At 43.7% G+C, this 14,346-nt stretch overlaps 1 protein-coding gene across 3 annotated transcripts in view; it reads right to left on the bottom strand.

Annotated features, from left to right (window-relative positions):
* The window catches only part of MAP2K5 (mitogen-activated protein kinase kinase 5), a 123,360-nt gene that overhangs the window by 32,026 nt on the left and 76,988 nt on the right, over nucleotides 1-14,346 (bottom strand). For all 3 annotated transcript variants that reach the window (XM_039722886.1, XM_039722887.1, XM_039722888.1), the window contains exons 18-19: nucleotides 3,265-3,291; nucleotides 2,919-2,951 (exon numbers count right to left, since the gene is read on the bottom strand). In XM_039722886.1, the coding sequence (XP_039578820.1) occupies nucleotides 2,919-2,951; nucleotides 3,265-3,291 (60 nt within the window). The remainder of the gene's footprint in view (nucleotides 1-2,918; nucleotides 2,952-3,264; nucleotides 3,292-14,346) is intronic.

The raw sequence follows: 14,346 nt of genomic DNA, 5'->3' as shown, positions 1-14,346 counted from the left end.
ACACCTTCCCAGGCAGGCTCCTGCCTCCAGCCCCTCTCCATCCCTCACGTGGAGTGCTCTGGAAAGGCTCACACAGCCAGTAAGGTGTGTCCTTCCCAAGGGGAATCATCCGCGATTCCCACGCCGCATTTCCTGGAGCTGGAGACAAACTCAGCCCAGCACTGGAATTTCCAACATCCCAAATAGCAGCAGCCTGCCCTTACTGCTGGCTGTGGCAGGAGGAGCTCCATGAGCAGCCAGACTATCCCATCTTTGGGCCAGGAGCAGGGATCTTGTCATGGTGGGAGACTCTGCTCCAATTAGGATTGGTGCTTAAACGAGCGTGGCTTATTTGGAGCTGGATCAGAGCTCACTCTAAGGCACCACATGGTAAAAATAAAGGTTCTGGCAGGCACACTTATCCCATCCCCAAATGCTCCTCACTAATTCTGCCATTAAAAAATAATCCCAGCCCCGATGCCATTAGCAGCCCCATAAGATCATTTCTCAACAAAACCATCAGGCAGGGTCTGCTGTGATTTCAGAGGAACCACCGTGCCTGGCTGGTTTTGGTTCAGTTGTCCTGCTTCTCAAATGGCTCATTCATCCTTTCTGTGAGTCAAATGAAGTCCTAGAAAACGAACAAATACACTTCTGAAACTGCCAAAGTGACCCACTGTGTTTCATGTACGTCACTAAGAGTTTAAAACCAGCTCCAAAAATCTCACTACTGCAGAAAACCTAACACTTCCCAAGGAATTTTTATTCCACAGTGTTCACTATCCCAGGCTGCCCCAAGCTCCATCCAACCTGGCCTTGGACACTTCCAGGGATGGGGCAGCCACAGCTTCTCTGGGCAGTTGAATTAATTAATCTGATGAATTAATATTAGCTTGGATTCCTGATGTGTTTTGGTCAAGTTTTACCAAATCCCACCACTACCAATACAAAAAGCAACAAGCAGAGAGAATAAAGATCTCAATTTCATCACTTTAAAACATCTCTAGGTCCTCCTGGATCTGGCTCTGAAGTTTTACCTGGCTCCAGGGAAAGGATTGAGGGAATTTTAAGACCTCCTTAGAGCCAAGGGGAAAATCTGACCCAGAATAACCAGTCTTGCAAAACCAGGATTTCTAATTCTGAATATTCCCATTCTGACATGGAGTCTGTTCAGAACAAAGGGAGTGAAGCTTAAAGAACTTTCAGCTGAGCTGTCACCTGGAGCTTTAACAACCCACACTGAGCACCACCTCAGGAGAATGATGACTTCACTTGCTGTGGAACATAAAGAAGAAATCTAAAAACTAGCAAAATGCCACTGGTGAAGGTACTCAGATGTTTACAGCCTGCACAAAGCTCCCTGGCTGAAGGTTTTGTGAGAAGACTGGAGCAGTTCTGATCCTGAGGAGACATGAAAGCTGCCAGAAGGTCACGGAATCCTTTAGGTTGGAAAAGATCTCCAAGATCATCAAGTTCAATAATCTACCCCAACATGAGCTCCTGGGGGCTGTGCTTCAGAACAGTGAGCTCAGACTCAGGCAGCAGCCCCCATTTAAAAGGGATTTGTGCAGCAGCAGAGCACATGGTTGTCTTTAACTGACCTCCTTGAGGATGGAGAGGGCCTTGTGCTGGTGGCAGTGATACCTCTGGTGCTCTGGAATAGCCACACCTCAACCAAAGGTCTGTGTAAGAGGAATAACGATGGATGGAAGAGGTTAAAGAAGCAGAATTCCCTAAAAAGTGCCCAAAGTACCAGATCTCCACCAAGAGCCAGGGCAAAGAGAGACTGGGAAAACTTCTCTTGACACAGAGGATCTTTGCTCATGTTCATGTAACTGCACCCCTCACGGCCCAAATGCCACTTGAGGAGGAAGTTCAGCTCAGCCACCAAGTCTTTCCCTACCAGAAGGACAGAAGTGCTCACTGAGGTGAGCCCAGGCAGGTGGAGACAACAGAAAGAAGAACTTGGCTCACCCCAAGCTCAACAGAAGTTACAGGGACGGGCTGGAAGCAGCTGGATGGCTTCAGACAGGTTTTAGACGCATCAGCACCCAGAACTCAACCTGAGGAGCTGGAAAGGACCTCCTGCTAGAGGCTGAGGCAAGTCTTTAGAGAGTGGTGTCTCCTCTTTTCCTGACGGAACTGCCTAATTAGCAGTACCACCTCATAAACATTAAAAATGATGCAAACTCCTGTTTTCAACAGCACACCATTTGCAGCCTTTTATAAAGGATCCAAGTGGTGACACAGTTATTGAAGAGATTTCAGCCTCTTGGCTTGGAGCTGCATTTTTTCAGGGAAAAAAACCCCTCCACTTTGTCAAGGGTTCTGGAATATTTTTCAAGTGTTCAGAAGACAGAGGTCTGCCCTCAGTTATCTCCTCATTGCTCAGAGTTGGGCTCCTGCTGCAGCTCAGCTGGGGAGGGATGTGGGAGATACAAGGAGTCTTTCACTCCAGAAATGTGATCTTTTGCCACTGAAATCCAGTCTCCTGCTCACATCTGCATGCCAGTATTTTATTGTGGCCTTCTGGTTGAATGAAAATGTTTGGGTGGCATTCCTGCTTACCCTTCATTTTCTCTCCTTGTTAAAATGCCCTTTTTGCCCACCAAAACCTCCTTAAACATGCCCACATTGAAGATTTGGCTGTCCCTGTCCCAGCTCATCAGAGGAACAGCTCCCACGACGAGGCTGAGGCTCCAGGACCCCGGCAGCTCCGAGCCCTGCCTTGTGAGACACCCAAATCTTGGATAAACTCAATATTTAGAGCAGAAAACCAGCAGAGAGTGGGACCAGGCCAGTTCATGTGTGAGAGCTCCGAGCTGCAACTTGTGCTGGGGAGGATGTTGGGCATTGTGCTTCATTAGGAAACAAAATATAAGCTTTCCACTCCATTAGGAATGACTTTAGGAGTGAAAGCACATAAGACGACGACTCACCTCATCAACAATGCACTGCAATAACTGGAGAGGCTGCAATGGCAAGGAGAGAGGGGGAAAAAGTATTAGACTATATGCAATATCTTTACAGTGGAGTGGAAAGAAAAAATCATTAATGCAATAAAATATAGCAAGATTAATCAACGGCAGCAAACTCTTATCAAAACATTGATGCTCAGGATGTTCTATTATTTCTAATGGTACCTAATCTAATACAGGCAGTTAAAGGTTTGCATTTTCTTCAAAATGCAATTTGCTAAGTTTAAAACAAGGCATTCAAGCATGCAGAGGGAGCAGCCATCAGGAAAAAGAAAAGTGAATTTTTTTCTGAACTCATAAAGCTTACCATTAAAGATCCCTGGTTTTTCTGAATCTGAAAAAAGACAATATGTAATTAGCATGTCATAATCAAAATGACTCACTTGGACACATTATGATCACTGAGAGAAAATTATTGCATCGCTGGTGGCAATTTGTGGGCATGTGTTAACACAATTTACATAATGAAAATACACAAATGTTAATAGCTCGCTTCTCATTTATAGGCGAAAGTCAGCAGAATGTTAATTTCACACAACACTTTTTAGTACCCTCCAGGTTGTATTAGAATAGGAAGAAAAACCATAATCCATTTCAAAAGGCTGTTTACGATTCAGATATAAATAATGTTTTATATTGCTAGATTGTGAACACTGGGCTTAATGTTGCAATCATTGCTAATGTTATGAAGCTCACTCTTTTTAAATTAAAAACCGATTTATTTAAAATTGAAATTAAATCATAGTCAGAAATTAGAATTTTGGATTACTGCCAGGCTCTGCTCACAATCCCTTTTTTGTGAAGAAAACTTTAATTATGTGGTTGAAGTATCTACTGCTGCTCAGGAAAGCCTTTAACACTCCACTTTTCCCCAAGTTTTTTATCCAGTTTTCCGTGGACTGTGAGCAGAGCACCACCATCTACGAGATGGGGAAGTTTGGTGAACTTTGTGTTGTTCCAAACTGAAAAGGAAGATTTATCTCCGAGCCTTTCTGAATTTCTGAACAACCCGGGGGAGAAATCCACCCACAGTTTGCAGTAACAGACCCTCCCACTGCTTCCAGAGCTGCAAAGTCTCCTGACCCACATTCCCCTCGATGAAAAACAGAAACAAAGGCAGCACCCCAAGACAAAGAATGAAACACAAAGCACAGAGCAGGGACTTTGTGAAAACACTGCATTTTGGGGTGCTGCTCTCCCAGCACTTTCCAGTGCACCCCGTTTCTCATGGCTGGGGTAATTAATCACCTGTTTTTCCCCAACACACACAAAGTTGTTGGCAGCCCAAGGTAATCCTGATGCAAACAGGACACGATCCTCAGTGAAAATGTTCTTTTCCAACCCCGTTCCTTTGCCTTGCCCCTTCCATTCCATACTCCCCCTTTTGCCAGGATGACTGTTTGGGCTCCCAGCAGCTTTGGGAGCTCTTCCCCATCCCCAGGCAGGGGCAGGATCCCCCAGGAACACTTTTCCAGCAGTAAATGGGATAGAGAGGCGGGTGAAGACCACCAAGGAAATACCTGGTCTAACACACCTCAAGTCTTTTTTACCGTACCAGCAGCACACAAACAAAGTTCCTGAGTATAATTCTATTTTTTCCAAGGAGGAAAACACAATAATAAATAGGCAGAAGCAGCCCATTATATTTTTTAATCGTCAATCTCCATCTATTACAATTCAACAGAATAAATCTGCTGGTTTTGCTAATAAGCAAAATATTCCATGGCTATAAAAACCTTTTTTTTTATCCCCCTACTTCACTTCCAGATGTTAAATGACAAAATAGACTGAGCTTATTCAATAGGGATGATTTGGAGCTTCTTTACGTTAGAGCACAGGAACAGTTTTTAGCCAAACAGATCATCAGTCACATTTCCTTCCTGGAAAAATAGCTCTTGTCAGGGAAAGGAATCGAGGTGGGGTCACACGGAGCGGCCCCAACACGGGTATGATTGCATCCAATTCCAGAGCAAGATTTAAAATATCATTTCTAATAAAAGCACTCAGCCCTCCTAATGAAAAATCAAGCAACACAAATCCAAGTGTTAGGGAATTCTCCCCGTGACACCGGCGGCGCCGCCGGAGCCCGGCCCAGCCGCGGCCCCGCTCCCACACACGTCGTTACCAGCCTTTATTACACAATTCTGATGGCAACAAATTATTTGGAGATCATCTTCATAAATTTTGCATTGAGGTGGCTGTGCCACTACCTGGAATTGATTCAAAACGCTTAAGACACTCAATTACTTTTTAACACTGTTACCCGGTGTAACGACATCGCCGCCGCTTCCCTCGCATCTGATGATGCAACATCATTGTAATTGATTCATTTTCTCAATTAAATAAAGCTCCTGTGCTCTCCTCTCTGCAATGCCACCGAGACTCCCCGGCTAGATGGATTGCCTCTTCTCCCTGCCTCGGATAAATCGCTGCTGAGGCCACGCTCTGCTCCTCCCTTCCCTCCACAAAGCTGCAGCCGTATTTTTCAACTCGGGAGCGGGGCTGAACTTTGCCGTGTTTATATTAGGCAGATTTTTCACTGCTCAAACCACGTTGTTTACCTTTTTTCCCCGGCTCCCATTACGGGCCAGCTTCAACCACCATAAACCAAAGCCAAGCACAGACAACTTTACGGCCGGGGCTGCTCCTCCTGCCCACAGTTCAGGGGAAGGGAAGCAGCAGCTTTCCTGAGTGTCAGCAGCTGCCTCAAAAGGGCTCCTCCGAAAATGCTGCCCCGCTTTTGTCTCCTCCTCCAAGTGCCAGGATTCTGTGCATTACTGGGAGATGAGGGGGTTTTGGAGGCAGGTTCACCTTGAGGGAGCCCAGGGCACCTTGGCTTGGGAGAGCTGGGAATGTTCCCCTGGAGAAGGGAAGGTCCAGGGAGAGCTCAGAGCCCCTGAAGGGCTCCAGGAGAGCTGGGGAGGGACTGGGACAGGGATGGAGGGACAGGACACAGGGAATGGCTTCAGAGTGGGAAAGGGGAGGTTTAGATGGATTTTGGGAAGGAATTCCTGGCTGGGCTGGAATTCCCAGAGCAGCTGGGGCTGCCCTGGATCCCTGGCAGTGCCCAAGGCCAGGCTCGACACCAGGGCTGGGGGCAGCCTGGGATGGTGGAAGTGTCCCTGCCATGGCAGGGGTGGAATGAGCTGAACTTCAAGATCCTTTCCCAACTAAAGCATTCCAAGACTCCATGATCATTCCCCCTCAGAAAAGTCACTTTTAGCTTCTCAGCACCAAGACTCTCCCTCAGCCATCTCTGAGCCCAGCCCATCACCAAGACCTCCTGCCCAGAAGCTTCTCCAACCTTTCCAAAAGCAACTGAAACAGCCTGAACCTGCAGAAATAGCTCTGCCATTTGATATTTTTGAACCTGTCTTGTATTTTCTGTGCATTTACCTACTGCATGTGACAGTTCATGATTTGCAGAAACGGGGAAATGATGAATAAATCTCTCCCATTATCAGAGTATTTCTCAGGCCACAGAACACCAGCAGAACCTGGACAATCCACTCCAGAAAGCACAATCTCCAAAAAGCACTCTTTTTTCCCCCCAAGGTTGGTTAAAAATGCCAAAGTTTGTCTCCTGCTTCATCTCCTATTTAATGAATGCCTCTGGTTATGAAAGGCAACTTCTGACAGACCATCAGGTTATTTTCCTGTCTCCATGGAGATCCCTGGGCCGGGAGGTGGCTGAGAAGACCTCTCCCATCCCTTGCACATTGCAGCCACCAGCACAATCAAGGAAACTCAAATGAATCCACCCCGGGTAACTTGGAGGAGTCACCAGCTACAGCTTTAATTTTCGCTTTTACTCCCTGGAATTAGGACTTGCCCTGGAGCTCTTGTTTGAGAGATTTGCAGGTGACCCAGGGTTAGATCTTCCCATAGCAGTTAACAAATTTTCTCTTTACATATATACTGCTTTTCAAGCTCCTGATAGTGTTTTTTTAATAGAAAAACCCATCTACCAACAAATCATACAGTTATGGTTTTTAAGGGAGGCTTCATGCAACAACATTTATTTTCCTGTGGATTTTAAAAGCAGATAGAAGTTATTTTTCATCTGCACAAATGAGGGTTGAGTTTTAAGAGCAAAAACTAACATTGTGTCCTACTGACTAAAGCTTTATCTCTGCCCTGATATAAATGTAAAGGAATATCTAAATATTCTGTTTCCATGGGGGCTTCACCACCATTCCACAATTCCTGTGAAATTAAAGCATGATCTTCAGATATGTTTTACAATTTCTTGCAAAATTGCAATTGCTGATACTTCTGCAAGAAGTCAAAGCACCAAACCAATGAGAATGACCCCCCCTAATTTGTTCCTGATGTTCTAAACACCCTTCCCTATCCCCATCTGGGGATTTTGCAAATGGCCAACTTCAATCACTGTCACAAAACATTAAAAAAAAAAAGGAAGAAAATTATTTCAGAATAAAAAAGACAATTCACAACAACCTTAATATTAAATATATTCTTACAATTATATTACGCTGCTTTTCCCCGAGGTCTCCAAACAAATTTATATAAAGAGATTATTTCATCCACCATTGAACTGCAGCCACTTCTCAGAGAAATCTCTTTACCAGAGTTTAGAAACACAATTCAACAAAGTGGGCATGGAAAACTCCACACTGTTGGAGGGATTGTGGTGACAACAACTCCTCCCAGCAATAATTTCTACACCAGAGTAGGACCAGAACACCCTGACAACACATCCCTTGGTCAACAGGAGTAGGGACAAATTAAAAAACCCCAAATTTAGCAAATTGCTGTTGAAAATTTTGGAATGATTTAGGTTGGAAAAGGTCTCCAAGATGACAGAGTCCAACCATCACCACAAACCTGTCTGCAGGCCCACAAAAAGTGGGAGAGGAGAACAAAGAAGGGTCCAGCAGACACCAAACAAGGAACTGGGCTTCGTCCACCCAGATCTTGCTTGGTGTCACCCAACTGACAACAGAGGAACAGCACGAGAACTTACTGGACACCATGGGAGAGGGAAAATGAGCACAACTGAGCAGGAAGAAAATAATGGAATCCTCAGAGGGATCCAACAAAGTCCAAACCTCCCAAAAAACCACAAACACCATGGTGGGATGTCCAGCAAGGACAGGCTGAACCACTCCAGGTGATCCCTCCTCCTGCCCTGTGCCTCAGCCTGGGCATCCCCAGGGAGCTGTGGGAACGTTCAGAGGAGAACCCCACCAGTCAGAAATCCAGGGAGGCCAAAAGAACCTGGAAACAGAGCAAGGACACCATAACCACCACCCCTCCTGCATCCACGACCTGTGTTCATTCCACTCACAAGTGCCCTCCAACCCTGCAGCACGGAAAACCTCTCTAGGAACAAAGCAGAGGAACAAATCTGAGGAGCTGAGGGCCTCCAGCAGCAGCAGGGCTGAAGAGCAGCAGATGAATTCCCATCAGGATTGTCCCTGCTCCTGAGGACACCCCTGCAGGTCCCTTCTGGCCTGGAAATGAACAGGTAAAATGGTGACTGCTGACATGTCTCACTTTTTCAGCCATCTAAAAAAACTCAGTTCCTCTGAGGAGCTACAAAATCAACTGTGATCACTGCAGATGTCACAATTCCAGATGGCTGAAAGGGAGTAACCCAGAGCAACAAAAATTTGGGTTCATCAGGGAAGTTTTCTACCCAAGCTGAGGCACCACCATCCTCTCCTGTGTCACTGGACTGCCCACGGAGGGTTCTGCTGCACTCTCAGGAATGAACCCCAAATTTCCACGGGATTGGCAGAAGAATGGACGCTCTCAAGATGAGGAAACACCTGCTCAGACCTTACAATTATTCACTCCTTATCTGGGGCTGGAGGTTCCTTGCTGTGCTGAGCAACCACCACCCAGCAGAGGAGGAGAGGACCCTGCTCCTGTGGGAACACATCCCTGAGCCCCTGGCACAGCCCAAACCCTGGGACTGCCGTGCCCTTCTCCAGAGTGCCCCACCAGCCCTGAGGAGCAGGAACTGTGGGGAACCACAGCTCCAGGCTGAGCTCTCCCAGCTGCAGCCCTGCCCAGGGAATGGGCAAAGGAACACCAGGCTTGTCTCTGGTCATCTCCTGGGAGCAAACTGCTCCTCATCCACGCCAACAGAGCCTGGGCTGAGTGCTGCTGTGGCTGCCCCAGCACCCCTGAAGTGTCCTAGGCCAGGCTGGAGCACCCTGGGACAGTGGAAGATGTCCCTGCCCATGGTAGGGGATGGAATGAGACTGTTTGAAGGTCCCTTCCAACCCAAACCAGTCTTCAGTGATGATAAAATTGCAGCAAATGCAATATTTCCTGATGGCCTCCAAGGGCCACCTGAGGCACCCCAAGCACACAAATCCCTCTGCAGCCTTTGTGCCTAAGGGAAGCTCCAATCCAGGCCTAAGGTCCCATTCAGGCAAGTCCTTCATGGGCATCACAACAGGAACGGGATTTGGGACAGGAGTTTCCTTCCAAGCCCTCCAGGGACATCTCCCATTCCACCACCAACTCATGCAGGAGATCCTTCTAGATCTGCAAAAATCTCCCTGCAGGCATTTCAGTATTTCTTGGAAAGCTGGAATGGTTTGGGTGGGAAGGGACCTTAAAGCCCACCTTGCTCCACAAAAGACAGAAGAAATCCTGGAATCAGTTTGAGCCCAGCTCCCTCAGACTGCCTGGAATTCTTAGGATTAGAGATTAAAAAATACACATCAGCCTTTCAAGATCCCAAGCCAATACTTCACTGTTAAAACATATTAAGATCATAATAAAATTTCCTATAAAATCATTATATTAAAACTTATAAAATTTTACTAGTTACCTCCATTTGCACACTTGACCATATTATTTAAACATTAAATTTACACTTAAAATATATGAAGATATTATATATGAAAAATGTATCAAATATATGGAAAATATATTAAAATATATGAAGATTAAGATAAATAAATAAAATTTTTATCTTTATATTCCAGATTCCTAACAGATCCTTTAAACATTTTTTCTAAAATATCTCCATTTTCCAAACATGAAAGCACCTCTGGAAAAATAAACTAAATTCAAATTTTACAGCAAGTTTCTAACAGGCAAATCCAAGTTCAAACTAATTTCTGTCTGGAGAAAAAAAATAAAGCAAAAAGTATCTGATGTAAATTATCAGGAATGATCTATGTGAAACCTATGCTAAGAAATTAGGAAGAGTTTAAAACAATAGCAGACTACTTTAAATATTGCAAGTGATTTCTGGAATATATTCTAAAAGCAAAAAGATTTGCAGAAATCTGTCATATTTAAGATATTACCCAACAATTTCATTCACTATTTTGGCATTAGCATTTGAACAGTGTTTAATGTCTTTTAAATGGTTCGATGTAATGATAGATCTGGAAGACAAAACATTTCTTTCTTACCAGGAAACATGCTGTAAACAACCCTCAATTTATCCTCCCCAAAGAAATGAATGCTTAAAGGATGCTTCTGCCAATGGAAAAAACAACACTAAAATGGTTATTTCGCATCCCAACTTTAACTAAATATTTTTTCCCTTGACAAGCTGCTTCCATTTAAATGAAGCCAGGCCGAATTTGGTCAATAGTATGGATTGCAGAGAACAAAAAGAACCTTAGACCGTGCTAATGCAGGGATCAGAAAGCAGCAACTTCATTTCAAGCCAGGCAATTATTTAGCAGACTAAGATGCAGCAAATAAATCCACGTTTTCCACGGGAAAGCTGCACGGGAGCTTTCGGACCCGGAATGAAATCTCACGCGCAGAGATCGCGGCGAGGGCAGAGCTGGCCGAGGAGAGGAGAAAAATGAAACCTTGTGAAACCCCTCAGCTTTGGGACCAGAAATAAAAGCATAACAGTGATCATGATGATGCTAATCATTTGAAAAAGGGCGAGGTGTCCTGCTGGAGGAAGGAGCCGTGTCCCAAGGCCGGGGGAGGCTCATTGTCCCCAGCCCCGAGCAGCAGGACCCAGCTGAGCATCCCGCCCGGATCCCTCTGCATTGTCCCTCCCAGGCTTTTCAAACTCCGGGATCTGGGAAAAGCACAAACCTTTCCCTACCAGGAGGAGCAAAAAGCTGTTTGTTTCCACTGGTTTGGTTTTTTTTTTTTCCTCCCTGTTATGTTTTCTCAGGAAGCAGAGCCACGGCAGGTCCACAGCGAGCGCTTTCCTGGGCTGTAAAATTCCCTATTATCCACTTCTGCTTCCTTTGCTGTGGGATTTAAGGATGCCTCCTCCTTGAGACCAGGGATATGTCATCATTTTGTTGGACTACCAGCTCTGACAGCCTTGTCTCTCCCAGTTTGTGCTCACAGTGCTGGGAAAAGAAAAGGGAGAAAGCTGAGAGGGAGAAAAAAAAAAATCAAGGGGAAAATCCAACTATGACTAAATTCTTCCCTAATCTATTCCTGTTATTTCTCCTGCTGCAAAAATAAACTCTGTATATAAAAAAGAGCCTTAAATTAAGGTCTCTTGCTCCCAGTGCATTTTGAAAAGAGTTATTTGAATCCTTGGCTGATCTATTTTAACAAATATCATCTCCCGCGTCCATCACTCCTCCTGTCTTTTTGATCTCTTTTTTCCTACTTATCATGTTCTTTATTTGAAACAGATTTTTAACAGATAATCTCCGCCGTTATAACAATATCTTGCTCGCATTTTATTCAAATAATTCTTAAAAACAGCTTAAAAAGCCGTTTGGAATAACATCAAGCTCTCCATCAATCAAACAGCAAAAATTCCGCTGGCGGTTGTATAAACATCAGATCAACTCCGACGTCTTCAAGGATTTCAGAGCAAACCATAAAAAACTCCATTAACTTCTGACAAAGAATGCAAATTAATCACAACATGGGGTGAAATGAAATTAAAGGCTCTTTTCTAATCAATGACAAGGCAGGATGAAATATTTGGTGCCGGGATGCTCCCGATTTTTTTCTTTTTTTATTTTTATTTTTTCCCCCCGCGTGGAAAAAGGGGGATTCACCCGGGGTGCCTCTTTAGCCCTCCCCATCCCTACAGCGATCTGCTTACAAGTCGCCCCAGCTCCACAAAACACACTAATCATCCGAATCTCAGGTGCATCCAATTTGTTATTCACACTCTCCCGGTGCCAAGAAAAAAAAAAAGGGAAAAAAAAAAAAGAAGGAAAAAAAAAAAAAGAGAAAAAAAAGCCTGGCGTAGACAGATGCACCGGGAACCTTAAATGACAGTTTTGGCCTCCGGAAGTGCGATCGCTACAGCAAAATCTAGTACAGCCTCCAGGTGAAATGTCTGGAGCTCCATATGGAGCAGGGAAAATTAACAACAAGATGAAAATCGCTGTAGCAGCGGGGAGTCGGAATTTAACAAAAAAAAAAAAAAAAAGAGGGGAAAAAAAAAGGAAAGGAGGAAAAAAAAAAGGGGAAAAAATTTTAAAGATGAGGCAAGAGAAGTAATAAATTAATGGGGTGTGAAAACATTCAAAGCTTTACAATACCAGGGGCAGTATTTGCTCAGATTTGGGGGGGAGCAGCAGGATGGGAAGGGGGGGGAATGAGGGATGGGAATATTTTTGGTGCTTTTTCCTTTAAAAAAAAAATAATAAATCAGGTCGTTTTCATAGGAATTATTAAGAGAAGGCTGGGATTGTGTTTTTCTAAATGTAGAAGTGTGGTGGTCCTGCAGCTGCTGGATGCTCCTTTGGAATATTTCCCTGATGGATGCACCATCCTTTTCACACCCTGCTTTGTATAAAGTTTCACTACAAGCCGAGAATATTTAGTGGGCAATTCTTTTCATTTCTCCTAAACTGCATTATCATTAAGCAAGGCATTGCCCCCACCGTGGTTTTATTGGTGGAATTTCAATCTCTGGGGTTCTCTGTGAGGTTTGGTCGGATCTTTGGGGTTCAAATCTCAAATTTAATTAAATATTCGAGGTGCCGTGGCCTTTTGGGGTATCTCTTTTTCTTTTCAGTTGTTTGTGTAAAATCAAAATAATGTAAATTAAGGTGAAACTTTTAAAGGAAAATTTAAAACTCATTTTCCTTGCATGCCATCCCTAAAAAGCTGGAGGGGTAATGGACCAGCACCCTTGGAAAAAGGGTTTCCTTTATTTTTTTAATGTTTATGTAGAAAATAACTCAATTCAAGGGTATTTGTGAGCACCTGCACCATTCTTATTAATTGAGTGATGCAAATAAATCCAGGGTGAATTTGCCCTTAAAAAGTTAGTTTTGTACCCAAGGAAAATCCTACAAGCATCGTTCCTCCCGCTTCCAAAGGGACTTTTACATTTTACAAAAGCACACTCCAAGACCATGACAGGAAAACCAACAACAAAACAATGAAACGCACCAAAAATTCAGATATTTACTCCATTTTAAGTCTTAGGAGTTCCCTGTGCAAAGTTTTTAGAGCAGAAAAGTCAGTTCTGAGCATCCCTATTTGTTATTTCCCTGCTCAGATCATTCCCTTTTGCTGTTAGAGGCTGGTTATGAAGATTATATTTGTATATTGAGATTATGAAGATTTTATTCTGTATACAGAGACAGAAAAATATAATTAGAGGTAATAATTATCTATTAACTCCAAACACACCTGTAAGGAACTTTACTAACACAGCTCAAAGTGCTTTCAAGATGAGACTTAATTGTAAAGATTAAATAATGATTAATAAATCAGCAAAATAAACACTTATAAAATAAATACTTATCAAAGATGTGGGAAATGAGAAGTGGGAAGTCCTGCCATGAAAATATTCTACTAAAGGCCAGAAAATGAAATAATCATCCTTTACTTTAACTGGCAGATTGCAGGATGTCCTGAATTTCCACACTGCAGTGATTTCCCCCTATAAATCTTCTTCATTTAAACTGAATTTACACACACCATTTGTCTGTGTCTTAAAAATAAAGGAAAAAAAATACATTTTTTGCAGCTGCAGCTGGAGACAAACATCCATTTGTAGGAAATTTCAGGTGTTCTCACCCACGTGGCCACACTCTCCATTTTCACAGGGAAGCAACTTGGAGGTTTTTAGGGACAAATTCAGAACCACACGTGTGATTAACTTCATTCCCTGAATAACCCCACTGAAGCGAGGAGGAATTTCTCAAGGAATGAGCAGAATCAGGCCCTTACTAGGAAAACAGAGATTAAAAACCCCCTATTAATTATCCCCCTAACCAAAGAAGGTTTCTAAGGGCTCTCCTGCCCAGCACATGCCTAAAATACATAAATTCCCATAAAATCCCTTCTGAAAAGCAGTTGCTTGAAAAGCTTAATAGCCACATTTTAAAAGTTTCACCTCCTCGACTGTTTTGCATTAAAAAATATATACAATTTCATGGACTACTGCCTTGCCAAATATTCTTTCACAAACCCGATCTGCTTTTTAATTAGAACA

Source organism: Passer montanus, unplaced genomic scaffold (assembly GCF_014805655.1).
Source record: "Passer montanus isolate IOZ18808 unplaced genomic scaffold, ASM1480565v1 scaffold5, whole genome shotgun sequence".
Classification (NCBI taxonomy): Eukaryota; Metazoa; Chordata; class Aves; order Passeriformes; family Passeridae; genus Passer; species Passer montanus.
This window is presented reverse-complemented; position numbering and strand designations above follow the sequence as displayed.